General features: G+C 32.0%; 1 protein-coding gene and 1 long non-coding RNA gene across 14 annotated transcripts; both read right to left on the bottom strand.

Annotated features, from left to right (window-relative positions):
• Positions 1 to 354: 354 nt before the first annotated feature.
• On the bottom strand, positions 355 to 6,494 carry LOC101205891 (high mobility group B protein 15). Of its 13 annotated transcripts, none has more exons than XM_011650797.2 (9): positions 6,345 to 6,494; positions 5,126 to 5,217; positions 4,606 to 4,911; positions 3,369 to 3,603; positions 2,992 to 3,070; positions 2,099 to 2,261; positions 1,891 to 2,013; positions 1,284 to 1,693; positions 355 to 1,190 (listed from the first exon to the last, which is right to left on the bottom strand). In XM_011650797.2, the coding sequence occupies exons 4-9, from the start codon at positions 3,590 to 3,592 to the stop codon at positions 660 to 662; spliced, it is 1,530 nt and encodes a 509-aa protein (XP_011649099.1). In that variant the 5' UTR covers positions 3,593 to 3,603; positions 4,606 to 4,911; positions 5,126 to 5,217; positions 6,345 to 6,494; the 3' UTR covers positions 355 to 659. The 13 variants fall into 13 exon arrangements, with proteins under 13 accessions (XP_011649099.1, XP_031737003.1, XP_031737002.1 ...); XM_031881143.1 differs by lacking the exon at positions 6,345 to 6,494 and adding an exon at positions 6,252 to 6,270; XM_031881142.1 differs by lacking the exon at positions 6,345 to 6,494 and adding an exon at positions 6,046 to 6,198.
• Positions 6,495 to 14,976: 8,482 nt separating this feature from the next.
• Positions 14,977 to 18,753, bottom strand: LOC116402045. Its single transcript, XR_004214397.1, has 2 exons — positions 18,490 to 18,753; positions 14,977 to 15,316 (listed from the first exon to the last, which is right to left on the bottom strand). It is a non-coding gene; the product is annotated as an uncharacterized LOC116402045 (long non-coding RNA).
• Between the last annotated feature and the right edge of the window lie 1,996 nt (positions 18,754 to 20,749).

Here is a 20,749-nt window from a genome sequence, read left to right as displayed (position 1 = left end):
TATTATAGCTCATCTACTTTTATTAAAGTGTACCATTTTATTTATTTTTGTTTTATATAAACAACAAAAGACGATATTAACAGTTTAAATCTCACTATTTTCTCTTAAAAATTGATTTGTGTAACTTAGTATATCTATTGATACTTTTGTTAAATTTGTAAATATATTTAGAAGCTTTTTACATTAATACCATTTTATCAGTCTGAATATTACTTTTTATTCTTTAACTGTACCCGCTATCTATCTCTCTATCCAAAATTTATCAAGAGTTTAAACTATGCTTCCTCATTTTCTTAACAAAGTTGATTTCAGAGAGAGCGAGAGAGAGCTTTGCAAGAAAACTTACAGAACAGATTAAAACTAAAAGGTGTCATAATTGGTAAAACTGAAGGTAGCCATCTTAACTTGTAAACAAAAATCAGGGAATGAATCAAGTTGAAATGTTCAACAAAAAGGCAACAAAATTTCTTCCCAAAACAGTATTTTGATGGAAAGATCCAAAACTTTTCCCTGATAAGAATCTCAACAGCTGTCAGAAAAAACTTTACAAGTATTACCTAAAGTAATGGAAGGTTAGAAGAAGCAACGGAAGGAAACTAGAGATTAAAATAAATTAATATATATGAAACAGCAAAAACTGAGAGCAGTATAATCTCTTCTTAATCTTCTCTAATGGCTGCTGCTGTTGTTGGTTCTGCTGTTGTTGGTTCTGGTACTTCCTTTGCCTCCACCTCCACCATTACCGAATCCCCAGCCAAAACTTCTTTCTTATCACCAACTGTGCTACTCTCTTTTCTAACATTCTCTACTCCTGTTGTTCTTGTCTCACACTGTTCTTCCTCAACCAAAATGTTGACGTCCACATTACCAATTCCTTGTGGAGATGCATCTTCTTCTGAGTCATCCTCTTCATCCTCTTCGTCGTCCTCCTCGTCCTCCTCCTTCTCTTCTGTTTTGTACTCTCCAGAGTCGCCTTCCACATAGCTTGTATCATGATCTGGTGTTTGAGACTCGCCGCCCTCAGTTTCTTCATTTTTGTCACCATAGACCATATTCAGGTCTGGCTCCGGAAGACGCTGCTGTAAGGGCACTGCATCACTGATGATTTGGCCTGTTCTCAGCTTCTCTCTGTAATCCACCATCTCGATTCTGTATCTTTCTTTATCTTTCATAGCTTTCTCCTGATAAACCTGCAAGTAGAGAAAATTATCGACACCGGCTACTACCGAAGATCTGACCGATTCTTAAAGCATAAAGAGATAAAAGAGTAATGCAATCCTTACAGTTCTTTCAGATTCTTTTAGTTTATTCCAAAGATCGCCAATCATTCTGCTTATTTCCCTGTCCTTCCCTGGGTATAATGGTTTGAGTCTGGCATGCTGCTCAGCAAAAAAGAAGTTGTAGCCACTTCTGTTTGGCTTTGGATGAGCAGGATCCCTTCGCTTTATCTCAGATTTCTTCCGACGACGACGGCGATGAGCATTTGGTGTGGTGGGGGTGGAACCATCTTTGGCAAAAGCACCAACAGGCTGCAACACTTGTGGCTGAGAAGGTTGCTCAGGAGCCTGATAAAGCACGCCTTTTAGCTTCTCCGTTCCTACAGTAACGGTAACAAGATATCCGCTATCAAATTTTCCGTCAATTACTCCAATCACTGGAAACCCTCCCACTGGTGATGTCGAACTCGGAGAAACTGTAGGGTGAAAGGGGAATTATCTTTAATTAGTAAATAACGTGAGAAACTGAGTATCATCAACTATAAAGCACAAGCACAGAAGGAAATTGCAGTGTTTATAAGACATGAACTTGTAACGAAGGCGTTGAAGCATGCAAATACATTGTTCCCTAACTTATATTCCGAGTATATTTCTGAAGGAACAAAGAATACACCTGCTGGAAGTTCAGTTGCTGTGCTCTGTGGTTGGTGGGATGCTGCCTGATTATCGGATGGCGGCAACATAGAAGTCACCCCTTGTGTAGGAATTGCCGATGCACTTGGGCATGGAGAGGAATCTGAAAGATTGTAATTTTAGAAAAATCAATAGAAGAATGTGGCATTTTCTCCAGGAAAAAAATGAAGGTCTCTGTTAGCACTTGCCAGAAGTTACTGGTGTCCATCCTACGGCTTTAAAGAAGTAAATCTGTTCAAAATGATGAAGCAATGAAATATAGTACTTCCTCAACACAAAAGAAGCATTGGTGGCTGTCGAAGGAAAATTAAAGACTGAAGTTACTTCTTTCCATCTTCTCTCTCTTATAACCTGTAAAATCAAGATTGTTACATGATCATGGTGTGGGATTTATGTGAACTTGTAACAAATAATATGTTTTAAAATGTGAGTTAGAATGATTCTCACTTTTATCCTTTTATCCATATAAAGAAGTAAGGAACATTGTACAAGCAAAAACCATAGGCAAACATATTTAATAGCATGCTACAACACGATTGTAAATGAGTCCAAAATCATAATAAAAGGAGCCATATGTGTATTCAATCCTGTTTGGAAAAAGAAAATACAACATATTCTTCCGGCATAGATGTAGACTAAATCCTTGATAGGCAGCAACGGAACAGCAATCACTGCTATGACAGCTTTTGGTAAGGCCCTGATTTGCACTTCACCAACCCTCTAATAACATATTAAACCGAAAAGCCTATAAGGCTACAACACATCAGGTGAAGAGAATATTTATCATGCTTTTAGATACTAGAAATCAGATTCAGTACTAACTGATAAGCACACTCAGACTGACATCATTAAGTAAGAACCAAACTGTGTACTGTACTCAGAATACAAAAAACCTCAGCCTTTTAATGATCTGCAAGTGCGGTAATATTTAACAATCATGAAATAAATGAAAAAGTTGGAAATGAGCTCGCTCTTATATTTGCCATCAAGAGGTATAAAAAACAAGTTCCAACTCCAAGTTCTTCATCAAATTTGAGGTATGAAAATATTGATCATAAGATTCATAGCAAGTCAATTTTACCTTCTCAATTCCACCACGAGAAGTAACCTCCACAAAAAGCCGATGCAGGTCTAGTTCTTTCCCACCAATAATGGGGATCCTGCGTTTTTGGGAGGTAAAAGTGAAAAAAATATACAGAGCTAATTGCAAAACCAAAAAAATGGAGAACAAATAGGTGCTCCTACAAGGAAACATAATGAGTCCGTACACAAATTTCAAAAAAGCAAAATCAACTTTTACTTCTATATCAAGACGAGGAATACAAGGTAGCACCAGGCTTTACTAATACTGATTTACAAAGACTTGTTATCTCCATTTAAACAAATTTGAGCCACATCCATTAAATGAATTGCAATGTTCACTCCACGGGTAAAGGAGGAGATGTTTAAGAAATATACATGAACTTAGTTCCCATGAGGGAGTGGAGCTTTTCCAAGGCTGTCATAAAGATCTTCGAATTGGCTATGATATCTTCATACGTTGTTTGCGGTGGTGGGTATGGAACACAGTTAGAAGCCACTTCAATCACTGGCAATTGCTTCCCGCCAGCAAAAGAAGTCGATGCCATGGTCAACTCCTTCCTACTACCCCAGCCTGCCTCTGTTCTTTCCTCTTCTATCATCAACCAATGAACTGTTCAAGCACATCCATCACTGTGTTATATAAATTTTAAAGAAGACAAGAACACAGAAATAAAAGGTTGAACCAGCTGCATTGCAAGCAAAGAGTAGTCATTAATGGGCAAAAACAATAGAAGTTCACAGCAACAAACACCCCCAACCCTTTAAGAATCATTATCCAAATAAGAAACTCAGAACTGGGACAATAAGAGATACCACAAATACCAGAGCAGAAAGCCAGGGAAAAAGGCGAAGAAATCCCATGCTGTATTAAGAGGTCAGAAATCCCAGGGGAAAAAGGGGCTATGTATGGGAAAATTGAGGATACTACTAACAAAGACCAGTCGAATCAAAGAACAATTCTGAAAATTTAACGAATCAGATTCTGCAGGCAAGGTCTAGTGCAACGAAGGTATTGTGGCAGGGGTTAGAAACACAAGATGATTCTACAGGACAGACATTGACAGAAAGAACATAAATAAAATAAGAGTTTTCTGACTCATAATCAAGTCGGCTGGAGGAGGTTGAAATGGAAAGTGTTAACTCAATACTCTTGTTTCTTGCAATGGGTAAGATAGCAGTGGCTGACTTTCTTGCTTTCTAAGAGGACCCAAGGCATGTGACAGTGATGAAATGAATGAGGCTTTAGTACCTACCTACACTGAGGATTAGGTTCCATCAACCTGTAACTGGATACATATGCCCCAAAGCCCCAGGGCCCTGATGGGTTGCTGGATTTGTATTTCAAGTGTTATGGCCTTTCGTGAGGAGATCTGTGAATCATTGCTGTCTAAAGGTTTGCAACAACAAGATATCCCAAAAAACATTATACTAGACAGTAATTGCCCCTATTCTATCCTAAAAAGGAATGTCTGAGACTAACAACATGTACAGATGCAACAATGATATATCCCAGATGGATGGAGAATTATCAATGTATACACTTTGAATACAAAAACTTCTATTCAGGCTAGCCCTAAAAATATTAAGAATGCTGAAGGGGATGTCATTATACCTTTCCTAAAGTGGTACCATACATCCACGAAGTTGATGTAGCCAAGGTTACTTATAAGCAATCCAAAAGGTTCCACAAGTGACAATTAAACCTGGAACCTGTTCTCAAGCCGTTGAGTCTAATTCCTCTAGAAAAACAGCTCCACTGAGGAAAGAAACTATTGATAATGATTGCTGTGAAGATTGAAATGTTGGAGTGTGTGACTCAGGCTTCCAGTGAATTCAAAGAGGATTTAACTTGAAGAATTTATTGGGTGATCGGAGCTACAAAATGTGGTGATATTGATGTTTTGTCTTGGAGAAGGCCCTGAGAATATAGGTGGTATATACTTAAAAGATTGGTTTTAGACCATTAAACAATACAATACAATACAATACATATAATACCAGATTCTTTAGAATTAGAAATATGGTGGGTTTGTTGAAACTTACCAATATTTAACTTTATGGAAAAATAAAAGGCAACTGAAAGAGAAAAGTACTAGGAAGAAAATATTAGAGAAAGGCAGAGAGAGAGAGACCTTTACAAATAGTTTTGTTTCGGGAAAACAGAAAGCCCTCTTTCTTGATTCTTTTCCTCCAGTCAGCAAGAAGATCTTTTCCAAAATTCCTTCTACTCATACAAGCACTGTAACTGTGTTATGTAAAATCTTAAGGAAACAAAACAGCAATAGAATACTGGAACGATTGCACTGCATGCAAAGGTTCATAAAAGCCATAAAACAACAGAAACTTCATCAAGAAATAACCCCACCCCCTTCAAAATCACCAACATGCAAAATGGAAGTTTAAAACTTGAGACAACAAGAAACACCACAGCTACCTGAAAAGATGAAATAACTTCCAGTAATAAGGTAGAGATTCAAAGACCCAAAAAAGTAAATGGTACAGCAAAGCTGTCATAGCCATGAATTCCTCTTAGAGAACCAAGGGCCTGAACCCAAATAACTACCCAGATGCCAGACCCTTTTTTCTACAGAAGCTAGAAAAAGAGGAGATGAGAAGAGCCTCCCATTTTAGGACATTGCAATAAATTCCTCTCACAGGGAAAGTTTCAGGCCTAGCACAAAGCTATGGACCTTTCCCTGACATTCCCAAAGATATCTAATGGGTATTAAACAATTGTCTCCTCTAAGTTGACAAAGCCAAAAGGTTCACCTTCTTCTTCTTCTCCCTATCTATTTACCCATTATCTGACACAAAATCAGATATCAAAAGTTGCAGATTTTTCAAACAACCCCCCATTAAACAAAAAGATTCAGAAAACCAAAAACAAAGAAATGAGAAATCCAAAAGAGATGGCTATTATGAATGAGCAGATGGGCTTTAGGTTCGAAGGTGGGGTTATGCCCCAATGCACCCTCCATTCATTAAAAAAAAGAAACCCCACAAAGAAAATCACAAATCAGAGCAGAAAGAAAGTAGAAATTAATGGAATTACCAAACAGAATAATAATGAGAATACTAGTGTCCATTATTTTTCATTACTAAATCCGTCTTCCAAATGTGTATTATTGAAATAAAGACTATGGAAATGGCAAAATGCAAACAACCCAGATGATGATGATATGACAGAATAAACAGTTTAAAAAAAGAAAAAAGAAAAAAGAAAAATTATAAAAACTAACGAATGAATGAAGTACATACTTTAAACTTTAAGGATAGAGTGAAAAGATGAATGAAGAAAGGGGGAAATTCATAAATAAAAATTAGAAAAGAGAAGGTTTAGAAGGAACTAACCCCAATTAAGAGGACATTGATGCGAGAGAAAACCAAGAAGTAAGCGAGAATATTGGATGAAGGAGAAGGGTAAATTAGGAATCGCAAAATACGAAAGTTATGGAGGAAAATGAGGAATACGTTATGGCGGGGGGTTCGTTCTTCATCCTCAAACTCTGTTATTAATTTTATTTATAACCAAAAATAATTCAATTTTCGATATTTCTCTCTTTTTTTTTACTTTATATTATTTTCTTATTTACTTTATTTATTTATTAATAATGTACATACTATAAATAATTTTATCATTTCTTTTTCCTTTTACATGATTCTCAATACCGTTTTTTCTTTTGTAAATTAATGTTTCCATATGGTTTTTTTCAAACCATTTCTATGGTGATAATAAATATAAAATTAAGAGGACCACATTTATTGAGTTTTTTTTCTTTCTAATATTATTATTGTATTACTTATGTGATGAATATTTGTCTTTAACTCATTTTATTTCATGTGAACAATATTTAAATCAAGATAATGAAATAAAAATGTTTTCTCATTTTTTAGGTTGAAATGCAACTGTGTTACAAGATACACATAACTTAATAATTTAAGTGTTTTATAGTTTGTGTTTTTCCAAATAAAAGGACCAAATGCTTAGTTTTAGGATTATATTTTTTTCTTATTTATAGTGGAAAATTTGGTGGGTTGGGTAATTTCTTAAAAGAATTTGTAAATGCATATTATTAAGTTTTGAAATTAGATAGATTTGGTCAATATTTTTGTTTTATTGTTAGGATCATCATTGAGTTGGTTAGGATCATTATCTTTAAATTTCCATATTTGTCATCTCTAATTATTATCTACCATTTTAGATGAGAAAACACATTAATACTATTTTTGTTGAAAATAAATAAATATAATTTACCCTAAAACTTCATAGATGGTAAATTTATCAAATGGGGCTTAAATTTTTAATTGTGTCAAATAATTATCCTTTTTACTTTGGAATAGTCTAATATAGGTTCATATAAATTTTATATCCTTCAATTTAGGTTTAATAAATCCAAGTTTTCATTCTACTTTTAAAATTTTATGAACTTATTTAAGAACTAAAAGCTTGATATTTTTTAGTACGAAATTATTTCACATCGTTTTTAATAACTAATGACATTTGTAACCTATTAGAGGGTGTCTGAAGCGAGGAGTGACTTATGTCTACGATTATAATAGTTTATGTTTATGGTACAGACTATTATATTTTGTGTTATTATAAGTTCTGTTTGAGGTAGAGATTAGTAAAATTGTGTTATTATAAACTGTGTTTGAGGTGGATTACTATAACTTGTATTTTTTACTACTCTTTTTTTGTTTTGTATATATATTGTACATTAAATACACATTTTATTAAATCTTAATAATTATGATGATCGTTTCATAAATTTAGCTTTAATTTAGCTTTTTCACTACTCTTCTTTTTCATCCTTATATATTGTACATGAAAAAAAATCTTCAAATGATTTTATTAAATCTTATTAATTAGGATGTTAATTTCATAAATTTAGCTTTGATCTTGGTTTTTCATTACTCTTTTTTTTCCGTACATATATATGGTACCTAAAATACACATTTTTTCTTAATTTATTTCATTAAATCTCGTTAATTTTGATCTTCTTTTAATAAATTTACCTTTAATCTATGTTTTTCACTACTCTTTTTTTTTTTTTGTCAGACACATATACGGTACATGAAAAACACATAATTCCTAAATTGATATTATTAAATATTCTTAATTAGGATCCTCATTTGATTAATTTATTGCTAATCTCCACAAAGTCATTTCGCCATTACTTTTGATTATTTTGTTTGAAATTGTTTGAGCATACATAGGTACAATTTACCTACGTAGTTACTTAGGTAAGAAAGGAAAACAAAAAACATTTGCAATACATACTTACCCAAACATGAATTGATTAAGATAGGTAAGCTTTGTGAAAAAGAGTTTACAATACATGAGAAAATAAAGAAATGTTCATCAAACCACTACAACCACCTACAGAATAAAGAAACAAAATTAATCAACTCGGTCAAGCGATCTTCCAGCAGCACGATGCAATTTAAGCTCCTGTGGATATCCTCATAAATGCCTTCATGTCCTGCACCTTGCATAATGTGATCCATATAAGTCACACCCTATCGCCACTACTCAGTTGAAGAATATCCTACAACTATTTCACGACTTCTACACCATATTTTTCGTCATCCGCTGAACGTAGCTCTTTTTACCAATCTGCAATGGCCTTCAACTTTCATTCGCAAATTAAATGATACCAACATGAGATACATACCTTCACCCAACTGTCAAATACGTTGCGTTCAGGGACAATGCATCGGTATTCATTATTCCAATTGAATCTACTGCATGTTGGCCTTTACATTTTTGTGATCGCTCGGTAGGTTCTCTTAAAGGCTTTGATTCGACAGTCTATTGTCGACACCCTCTGGATGTTACAACTTGGGAGCTTCTTTGTCGTTATGCATTGCAGATGTGCGAGGCATCCAGGTTTGAAGGTATTATTATTGGATCTCCACTCACCAAAGGAGACCAACTCCACCAAGCACTCGACGCGTTTGGCTTCTTCCTCTTTGGTCCAAATGTGTTTAGGTCCTCATGAAGAACTTGTCATACTAGTATTATACATACACAGGTTAATGAAGTAAGTAATATAAGGTAGACAATATGTAACATACTAAACCATTCAAAGTTTGATTTTTCATTAACTGATCATCATAACATGCACATACAATGCACAATAAATCAAAACATGATGCATTTGCAAGTAAAGTGTACATCATTTAACTACCACTTGAAAATGAGTGAAAAAATAGGTCACGCATTTACAAAAGGTAAATAACTGTAAGGATACTGATGAATTACATAACTTCCATTTACTGAATATTTCTTTAGCCAATTCATCCCTTCATTAATTCCATCCGTTGGAGGTCTCAATATAGTAAATGTTGTCACCTCTAGTCGTGACATGCGTCAAATCATCCTCATTGAAATTCTTCGTCATTTCAGTGTTAGTCATCTCTCTGTTTATAAGGTTGTACAAGAAACAACAAGCCATTATTGTTCGACATTGGATTTGGACTGGATAGTGTGACTTTCCGCGTAGGATTGTCCATTGACCCTCCAATAGCCCGAACACTCTTTCCATCACATTTTGTGCAGATTAATGTTTTATGTTAAAGAACTCTCATGTTGTTATAGGTGCATTACCTCTACCACGCCACTCTTGAAGATGGTATCTTTCTCCTCTGTAGGTAGCCAAAAAACCCATAGCGTTTGGGTAACCAACATCGCATAAGTAGTAATTCCATGTTGAGAGATCGACTGTTTCAAAATCCTAATTGCAAAAATAAAACAAATATTTCGATGAAACATTATGTAGTTATTTACCTTTCGAAACCTTTAGTCCGTTAGGTCTTGAAATAGCATCTCCAAGGATGCAAAAATTGGTTGTCGATCCTTCCCAACCAGTTAAGACAAACATAAAGACGTCTTTCGTATCACATACACCTAGGACGTTCGTCGCAACTTTAACCTTTTATGTCCTATACCTCGGACGATCAATTACGCTGACATTGAACTTTATATATGTGTCATCTAATGAACCTAGACAATTTTGTAGTATAGTGAAATCGTAAACATTTATACACTAAATGGGACACATGCAACTAACGTTCGTATATAAAAGAACCTACCATAAACCACTAACCACTTCCATTGGGGATCTGTGCATGAGTTCGATACTAGTTGTGATTTTTTCAACAACGCATCGTGCAAGCATAAAACTACCAACAAAACTATGTTGAAATGCCTAGAAACTGTCTCACCATTATATATGAACTCCCTTTAAATCATTGGATTCTTCATGTCGTGCGCTAATATGTGGAGGAACATGACAACCATCTCCTATACATCTACGACTTTCGTTGACGCTAATCTACCTATCGTCCTAAGTAGATGGCATAGAATGGCAAAATATCTTCTATCCATTATAGTACTTTGACGACAAACTAGGTTGTGTCCCTAACTCCCTAATTCAATGCCTAGTGTCAAAGGGTGTATGCTCTAGCCTCTTATGGTCATTTTGTAATAACTCTCATGATTCTCTCCAACTTCCTGAAGAAGAGGGAGTTATAAATATGCATAAGAAAATAGGTTTTTCAACCCAAGCTTTGGCCTCTCTGTGAATTCTCTCGGAGATTCTCTAAAAAAAGAGATCTTTCCATTTCAATTGGTTCACACTCATCCTAGATGATAGGAAGATCTTAGACGAGTGGTGTCCCCAATTCGATGATTAATAGATTCAAATACGTCAACGACAGTAAGTTGCTTTATTTTGTAATTCTCTGTATCTTTTAATTTAAAAGCATGTTTAGCCCCTAAAAAATTAGTTTCTGTATTATTTTGTCAATGTGCGGTATTTTTAAGCTCACAACTAAATTGATCTAAGATCTTTGTAAAATCTTCCGCTGCCAAAAGCTTTAATCCCTTTAGGTTTTTCACAAAGGCCTGATATTGATTATGAGGAGACATATTCTCCGGTGGTGGATACAATCACATTAAAATTTGGAAAACTCTTCAAGGTATTTTCACTTCTCGTTTTTTATCTCAGGCAATGCAGTTTCAAAAACAAAGTCCACGATATAAGAAAAGGATCCATGCCATTAAAAGAGTATTTTCTCAAAATATAACGGTGTATTGATGCCTTAGTGGAGAAATTTGAGATTTTGTTTTTATTAATTATTTTCTTATTTTTCTAAATTTCTTATTTCCTTATTTCCTTATTTATATATATATATATATATATATATATATATATATATTATATATATATATATATATATATTATTATATTGCTCCATTTTCAAACATATTTATCATTTATGAAAAGAAAACATAATAAAGGTAAGCTTTCTCATTTAACCATACTAAAAATAATCAATATTAGCCTAAAAATAAATAAATATTTGTAATATATAGACATGGGTATAGATGGACTTGAACGTTGCAAGAGAGGCCTACTGGGCTCGTGGTTTGGGGCGTAATGGTTTGCACTCATGAAAGCCCACTGGGCTTTTCTAAATATGGGACGCTGTTTCATTTGTAAAGATAGGGTTTTCTACCCGTAGACCCTATTTTAATTACATTATTGCTTTTAATTTTCTTATATAAACCTTTAGTAATTTACCTTTTTAGCCCTAATGCGTAATAAGTTTCTTTTCAACTTCCAAACATTTCAAATTTATTTTTCTTAGTGTGATGTGATGTAAGAACCAATTACCCAAAACTCAAATTTACTTTATCTATCAAATATATCACCAAAGTAAAGCTCAATAAAAATATGATGTTGACATGAGCTTGTTGTCAGGACAAGAGATCTCAAATTCAAATCTTCCACCACTTCAAGTTATATAATAATAACTTAAAAAAAAAATTGATGAGTAAAATAGTACCACTTCATGTCTAAAATTCTATTACATGACTTCGTTGGATTGTAAAGTCACTCGATATAGAATCGAGTCAGGTATAATTTAAATTTATATATAATTAATCATATAAACCCACTTAATTAAATCTCACCTCATCTTAAAAATTAAGAAGTAAAAAAATAAAAAAAAATGGGAAGTAAAGAATATTTGAAGTAGGTAGCAATAAGAAAATGGTCAAAAAGAGAAATAATGAAAAAAAGATTTAGAGAATTATTATTTTAAAAACATAATTCCAACAATATATTTTAATGTGTTGTGGAGAAAGAACATGTTGTCTTCTTTGTTTCCTTCTACAAAACCCCAGAAAGTTGAACACAACACAGCCCACAAACTAAATTTCTAAAATAAACAAAATTCTAAATTAAATTAAAGTATTTAAATGTAGGCATTCACCTTTTCAAGATATGCAAAATGGAAAATCCCACCTATACTTTCCTTTTTTAATTTTTATTCAATCCAACTTTCCTTTTCACATTCACTTTTTTTCCAAAAAATATATTCCTAAATATATCGCAAAAAGTTAAACAATAATACATAATCAAAGAAAATCAAAACAAAAATACTTTATCTGCTTGGCCAAGTCCATTTCTAAATTTAGGTTTTACTAAATAAAACTAGGTTTAAAAATGAATTAAGTAATTGTTAAAAATGATTTTGAATAAACAATATTTGATGTAAAATGTAAAGACTTTCAATTAGTTGGTCAGGCAGAATTTTAAATGTCCATATCGCATAAATTTCAACATTTGAATTTTAAGCTAATTCCATATCCATAAATTATTTTTTACCTTATTTTAATACATTTAAATGGTTTATTATTAACCTTCCATCTTTAATTATGATAATCTATCAAATTTTATATGATATAATATGAACGTTGTTAGTATCGAAACATAAACGTATCAAAATGTTGATATTTGATTGAAATATATATGACCTTCATCGTTTGAGCTAAACTTATTAAGCTATGATATATAATATGAATGTTTAACCATGAAACTATGCTAAGTTAACCATCAATATCAAGATATGACAATTTAATTAGGAGAAGTTAATTTAGTTGTGTAAATAATAATACAAAAATTATTGATTTTATTAAAAATATCCTAAATTATATTTAAATATTGTCGAAGGTTTATAACCCTCCTTAGATTGCAAATTCATCCGCTAACCTTCGCATCAATTTTTATAACTTTAATTTTTTTGTCTCCTCCTTATATTTGGTTTTACAATCATTATTCTCACACCCCTATAAATAGAGATTGTAAAAATTATTTATAACACACCATAATTGAGTTCAATTGCTTTTATTTACTTTTTTTTTATCTATACCTGTTATTGTTGATGTTGTTCTTATTTTATAAGATATCTTTTTGTGTACAACTCATTAGCATGGTTATAATTGCAAAAGCTTTAGGTTTAAAAGGCCAATTATGTAAATTAAGATGGAAGGATATTGAAAAAAAAAAAAAAAGAGGAATATAATGTCAAGAGAAGAAAATTTGGAAGAGAAAAATGTAAAGAGTTTTTGTAATAAAAGTTTCAAACTTATTTGGTGGGAAGAGGTAAAATCATACTAAGAATTATTCAAAATTAGAAAAATGTGTGAACAAAAATTATATATAATTAGAAAGATTTGTTGAACAGTTAAACCTAAATTATTTATTTTAATTTTGGGTGAATTTTGTCAATGGCTTAATGAAAACAAAAGTCAGCATACTTTTATATATAAATTTAATTAATGGTGAAAAAAATGTCAAGAGCAAAGCCCATCATCTTCAAAATAAATTCAAATAAAATTCAAGTGGGTTTTGGTTGTTGAATTATAATTACCCAAACATGAATTATTAGATGATTGATTAATTAGTGTATATTAGCTCAACAAATCCCTCACTTTTTCCCTTCTTTTTTTTTTTTAATTCCTTCTTGTTACTGGTTTAAGAATCAAATCTCTAATCTCGACCTTCGAGTTAAAACCATGTTTATTTCAGCTCACTTTCTTTAACTTAATAAAATATATCTTAAATCTTTTAATTGACATATAGTTGATATTTCCCCTTCATTCATAAGTTCAATACCAAGACATGAGGTGTGAATCAATATTTTCATTATAATGTAGAAGAATCCATAAAACACAAAAGTAAGCCTAAAAATGGTATTGATACAAATTACATTTTTAAATATAGCATAATAGACCAAAATATTACAAAATTTCAGATTCTATTAATATCAATCGTTAATGTCTATTAGTGTCTATCATTGATAAAATATAAAATTAAAAATTCAAGAATTTAAAAAGTTATTTTATATCAATAATAATAATGTTCTAACAAAGAAAAAAAAGACATTTCTTTGTCTATAGGTTTGGTATATATTTTGTATTTGGTTTCTACCGTTCAACATGTAATATTATTTCAACTTTGAATATTAAATTTAGTTTCTTTTTTATCTTTATTTTCAAATCTCATGCCGTTGATCCCTAAATTTTTAAGACAATTTTCTCCATTAACTCTACTGCTTATTTTTAGTTCTTAATGAAGTTAACTTTCATTTAGTTTATTTAAATTAGTTATATCTGAATCTTTTTGACCTAACTTTCACCGAAACAAAACACCTATTTATTCACACACAAAAGCATCATCGGTAGACTCATACATATCGTTTGTAGATAATACGTCTACGCAAGAAAATCGTCGATAATGTGGTTATGAGAAAAGTTCATCTCTTGACGTAGCAATACCCTGTCAACAAATATGCTCAACTGTCAACGCCAACAATATGGTGTTGGTAATTTGTATCTTTCGATGATATTGTATTTTACTCAGTCAAGAGATACCATTTATTCCAACGCTTCTCTTTGTCAATAAGAAGATATCCATGAAAACCAAATAAGTTTTCGAGAATCTCTCGACAAGACCATCGACAGATGATATAAACGGTGATAACATCTTTCGACGGTTCTAGCTCGTTGGGAGTTTTTTTAGTTTATTAAGTTTTTTAAAATTTTCTTCATATAACTTAATATTTTCCAACCGTTTATATATCAAGCAAAAAAAACCTGGAGAACAATTAATATTGAAATGAAGATTCCATATATAAAAGCATTTCATCATGTCATTCCATAAAAATCTTCCATGACAGCATAATTACCCCCAAAAAAAAAACATTGGATCCACCCCTGAATATTGATAGTTTCACAGAAAATACATAAGTGCATTCAATTGAGTTGCTTGTTGTGACACCAAAGTTTTCAGTTTTGGACTTCAAAAGCACTCTCAAATCTTCAACATGACATTAAAGTGATCCAGTATATGCTCCATGGAATCCATCAATAATCACTTATCAAGAAGATGAGCAACAAAAAAGAGGGATAGAAAAACCACCAAAACCTCAAATCCCTGTAGAAAAGGAACAAGAAGCCCGTAAACTCCAAGCTGGAAGAAGAGGATCAAGAAAAACAATGTCATATTACTTATATAACTGATACTGATAATCGCAGATGAATTACTATGTTCAAGTCAAGCTCAAAGAAAATGAACAAGCCAAACAAAAAGACCAAAATATATATATTAAAAATTCATGGTTAACAATGTATTTGGGTTGAAATGAAAGAAAATGATTTAGGACCAATATTTACAAAAAGAAAAAAAAAAGACCCCAACTAACCATATTCACTATACAGTATGCTCACAAGGGTAGGACCAATAATAATCTTCTTAGTGAACCCATCTAACATGCTCATAATAAATCCATCTAACATGTTTACGCTTCAAATACAAAACTACATAGTAGTTAGCTGCATTTTCCAAACTTAATGAACCAAAAACATCTTTAATGCCTAAAGCTCAAGCCAAATAAACATTAAACTTCATAGATCATTCAAATAATAAATGCCCTCTAATTAGGCAATAATGATATACAAGGACCAAAAGCATACTTTTGGTCCCTGAAGTTTCAAAACAAACACTTTAGTTCCTCATATTTGCAAAATATTTTTAAACGCTCCTTAGGTAAGTTAACAAAATGCTTATTACACCATTATGTGATGACATGGATGCTAATTATATTGATGACATGTTAATTCTCTTTAGATTAATTAGCAAATTAACCTCATGCACGGGCACACCATGCACCTCACTTGTCTGCGTGCCTGGCATCTCGCATAGCCCCTCACGTGTGTCCTCTTTGTGCGCAGGGCTGGCATCACGTCCTGTGCGTCCAACGCCAGTCCAAAACATCATACTAATAACCTTACTAAACTTAAAACATCTCGCCCATCTGGCCTACCACAACCCACCTCTCGATCAACAACCTCTACTACTCAAAAGCTCATTTTCGGCGAGAACCTTACCTCAACTTTAAAGCTTTAAACTATAAATCCATAACTCAAATGAAAATATTTTCTTTTACAAAGTAGTTAGAAAAACTGCTTAATATTCTTACCCCAAAATTTTAGCTTCAAATTCCAACGGATGAACTCTACAGTCGTCTGGAAGTCCACATTGCTCAGAATCACCCGAATTATGACCTTCCTTAATTTCTTCAACTTAAACTCAATCCTCCCTTACTCAAATTAAACTAGCAGCTCCAATACATAAAATATACTCAAAATAAAAACTTTTGAGAGTAATTTTACTCATAAAGCACGAGTGGATTCTGAGAAATTTAATAGTGAAGTTAGCCTATTTATAGAGTTCCTTGCATGAGTACAAGTTGACACCTCATCATTGCTTAAATCCACCTTAAACCTCATTAAGGCACCTCCTCCTTACTTCACAACTTAAATGCATGCTAACAAGGCTTTAACACTTCACTTACTCCTTAAATTGGTTGTCTTAATCATGCCACATAGTTATCCAAAACGCAAAGCTAGCCTCCATGATCATCTCGCCTAATTTCTCGCCCAGACTACATAACCCGACTTAGAAAAACTATAACTTAAAATTCATAACTTTTTTGATAAAACTTCATTCTAAAAAAGTTGTTATGAAATGAGTTAACTTTTGTATCTCAAAATTTCAGAGTAAAACGGTAATTATGAATTATGTAGCCTTCTGGGAGTGCATCTTTCTCAAATTCACTCAAGAACTAACCTTATTACCTTCTCTTATCCAAAACACCAACTTTCTCGCATCCAAAACACCTAACAGCCCTCTTCAATAAACTAGACATAATTTTTTAACTTTTAAGAACAATTTGAGTGAAAATGTCCAAGTGAGGTGTGAGAAATTCCTTTTCTGGAGTTAATTAGCTAAAATGTCTAATTTTTATAATCCTTCTTTCTCGCCAACCATAAACACCCAAAACCCTTTCTAACCTCTATAGCTATTTTGCCAAGCCAACCCAAAACGCCTAGACACATCTCGAGATGCCAAATGTGCTATTCTTTGATACTTAGCCAAAAATTTTCCTCTTCCAACTTTATTTCTCTTTAGCTTTTAAACCACAACCACTTGATCTTCCATTCTTTTACCCATCATAACACACTTATCAAGTTTATCAAGTCTACTTCCCTATGTTAACATCACTTGAAATCAAAACCCTTTCAAGCTTTTTTTTTATAAAAAATCTAAGTTCCTTAGGGTTTGGGGTTTACATGTAATCAACATCAAACTTAGTCCTAACGGCTGGTTTTCAGCTTAGTCTTAAAAGTATACTAAAGAATACTTCATAACTCCAATGATCCTCTAAATTTCAAAACCAAAGATATGAGCGGTATTGTTCAACTTTTCAATCCACCCATAATTTCTCACATCTATATATCAGAGCTCATCAAATTCTTATCTAAATATGATGCTGATTTTTCTCCTTCTAATGAAAGATCAAACTTTTGAATTTATAACAAAAATGTGCTATATGAAAAGAAATGCCCAAAATCAAATGTTCCTCGTAAACAATCATTGAGAAAGAAACATTATACTTAAGATTCAGAGAAACAAATCCACATATTAACACTCAAATACCATGAAACATTCTCCTAAGACTTGAGTCAATTCAGACCTCCCCTATTGGATTTTGTCGACTTTGGTCCCTATTAAACGAACCACTCGAATGCCATGATGAAAACTAATGGAATTTGTTACATTAATTTGAAAGGTTGTCTCATTAGCACCTTAGTGATGGAACCATCTTGAAGGAAACTTCTGGACTGGGTTCAACAACCCCAAATTAGCATAAAACCTTTGTTATTTCAAGTTTTACACTCAATTGAAGGACAATTTCCTTTACAGACATGATGAATGATGAAGGGAATTAGTTGACAATTAATTATAACAATAGTTTGTCTTTAGTTAGTTGATTAGGGTAGGTTTGTATAAGTAGTTTGGTTTACATTGTACAAGTAATTAGACCAATTTTAGATTGTACCACAGTACACTGCCAAAAATTAAAATTCAAGAGAAATCAACAATTAGAAAACAGAAATTGAGCATAACTCAAACTCACAAAATAATCTCATGTAGTTGCAAGAACGAATTAAGGTCATATAACATAAATTCAACGATTAATGACCGACAAATTGGGAAAAACTGAAACTCAAAAAACAATCCTATGGAGACGAAGAAGAACTTCATAGAGAGAGAAAAAAAAATAAGGAAGAGAAGCTTACCGGCGGAGGGGTGACGACCGACGCCCACAATTTGAAGCTTCAGGTTGATTGCAGAGGTTTGGAGAATACGGGGTGGTGGCGACGGGGTGGTGGTGGTGAGGAGGAGGAGGTTTGGACGAACGGGCAGGAGGGGGCAGTGGTGGCGACGAGACTTAAGATGACCGGAATGGGGAGAAACACGGACGGGAGGAATGGGGAAAATTTAGGGGAGAACGCACGCGGATGGGAGGAAGAAATTGGGGAAAAATTTTGGGGAAAAATTAGAAGGGGAAATTGTGTTTCTTTTAAAATACAAATATGTAATTTTAACTTTTTAAATATAAAATAATAAATTTTTTAATGGTAACATTCTATGACATCAAATAACTGTTGCGGAAAGTGTTTTCCGAAAAATTCCATCTTTCCTGCAAAAAACGTGAAATTTTCTATTTTGTGACAATTTTTTATATTTCCATTCATCTTGTGAGATATATAATTGTCATAGTAAACAGATTTTACTTTGCCTTTGGAGTTGTCATGCTAAAGAAAAACTAACATCCAATTCCTTATTCTCTTTTTACATGGAAAGTGAAATTCTTACTATAAGACATTTATTTATTTCTTCTTCTTAATCTAATTAATAAAAACTTTCCAACCAAAGTGAATTTTTTTAATTTAAAAAATAATTATTTAAGGGGAAAGACAGAAATGAATAAAGGTGTGTTGAAATTCCTCCATCTAATTCTCCCACCAAGAGTAAACACAAATATCTCTTCTATAATTAAAGAAATAATATATTTTCCATAAATTAAAAAAAAAAAAAAGAGAGAGAGAGAGAGAAAATATGTCTATATATATATTCATATATAGATATGAAGAGTAGGTAACCGAACTCCAGCTCTCAACTAACAAAAAGCATTTGTAAACTCAAAACGATAAATGCTAATAAAAGTACACCTCCTCAATTTCCTTTACATATATATCCATTTCTATTTTCAACTTCTTCACCTATATTTTGACAAGAGAAAAAAAAAAAAGACTTTTCTAAGAATAATAATAATAATAATAATAATAAAACTATTTACCTTTCATATATTATTTAAGGAATGAATTAATTTTGATTAAAAATGCTTTAATATATACATGTATGTATTAGATTTGATTAATCTTTTAGTAACCTTCACCTCGTTTATAGTAATGATTTTAAACTTTCTTAAATCTAAAGTAATTTTGTTTTTAAGGTTTATATATCTTTCAATTATTTTTTTCATGGATTTGGTGAGCTTTCATGTTTAAACCTTTTTTTTTAAAAGAAAGAAAATGTATGAACTCCTTTATAGCTTTGTTCATGTTGGTATACTGTATATTATAAGGTTTTCTTTTTCTGGTGTTTGCACGTAGGATTTTAATTCAATATATATATTTGAATTCAACAATTCAATTTATCCATATTTTTATAATAATAATAAGAAGAAGAAAGAAATTCAAAAGTCAAAAAGTAGTGTGGTGATCGAGAAGTATTTAAGGAAGGAATTAATTTTTGAAAAAAAAATGAATAATTTTTGCATTGATTATGATAGCATGCTTCAACTTCCACCTGCACCATTTAAATGCAGGCCTATCTCTTAAAAATGATTTAACTCAATAATACTTCGTTTAGTATCTTCAACACTTCAACACTAACTTATTTCATATTGTTCTAACTTAAGTGGGGGTAGGAATTCTTGGAACCTCTCTTTTTATAACTTCAAAATCATCCTATTTGGTTAATCAAGTTGTTAACCTTTTAATATTCTTGTTTTTTCTTCTTTTTTTTTCATCTTTTAAAAACATTGTTTTTTTAAAAAAATTATAATTGATTTACGTATTATTAACTTTAAATTAAAACGGTTTTAATATTTGTATTTATTTATATAATATATTAGTTTTGAATTTTAAATTTAGAGGACACCTAAAACAATATCAAATATTGAAAATATATAATTTATTTTTCTTTTTATATAAATAAATAAAATGTATTTATTTAAATATCTAAATAGCTTCCCTTCCTATGATAAAGTTGAATCTAAGCGAATAACTCAAGTGATCAATAACAATGTATGTCAAATTTAGACTACATTATTTAAAGGATAAAAAAAATTATATTATTGTTAGAAAATTTTGTTTCTATAATAGACCATGTATAAACGTTAGATAATATAACTAAATTATACTTGAACTATGAAAGAAGGAAAAAAATTAAGAGAAAAAATATTTTCAAAGTAAAAAAAAAAAAAGGTTA

This window comes from Cucumis sativus, chromosome 2, assembly GCF_000004075.3.
Source record: "Cucumis sativus cultivar 9930 chromosome 2, Cucumber_9930_V3, whole genome shotgun sequence".
NCBI lineage: Eukaryota > Viridiplantae > Streptophyta > Magnoliopsida > Cucurbitales > Cucurbitaceae > Cucumis > Cucumis sativus.
This window is presented reverse-complemented; position numbering and strand designations above follow the sequence as displayed.

Coding starts and splice junctions, on each gene's coding strand:
- LOC101205891 (XM_011650788.2), bottom strand. CDS start 5,513: ATGGCTATGACAGCTTTGCTGTACCATTTACTTTTTTGGGTCTTTGAA. Junction 3,604..5,125: donor AAACAAAACTATTTGTAAAG/GTCTCTCTCTCT, acceptor GTGCTTGAACAG/TTCATTGGTTGATGATAGAA. Junction 2,014..2,098: donor ATGGACACCAGTAACTTCTG/GCAAGTGCTAAC, acceptor ACAATCTTTCAG/ATTCCTCTCCATGCCCAAGT.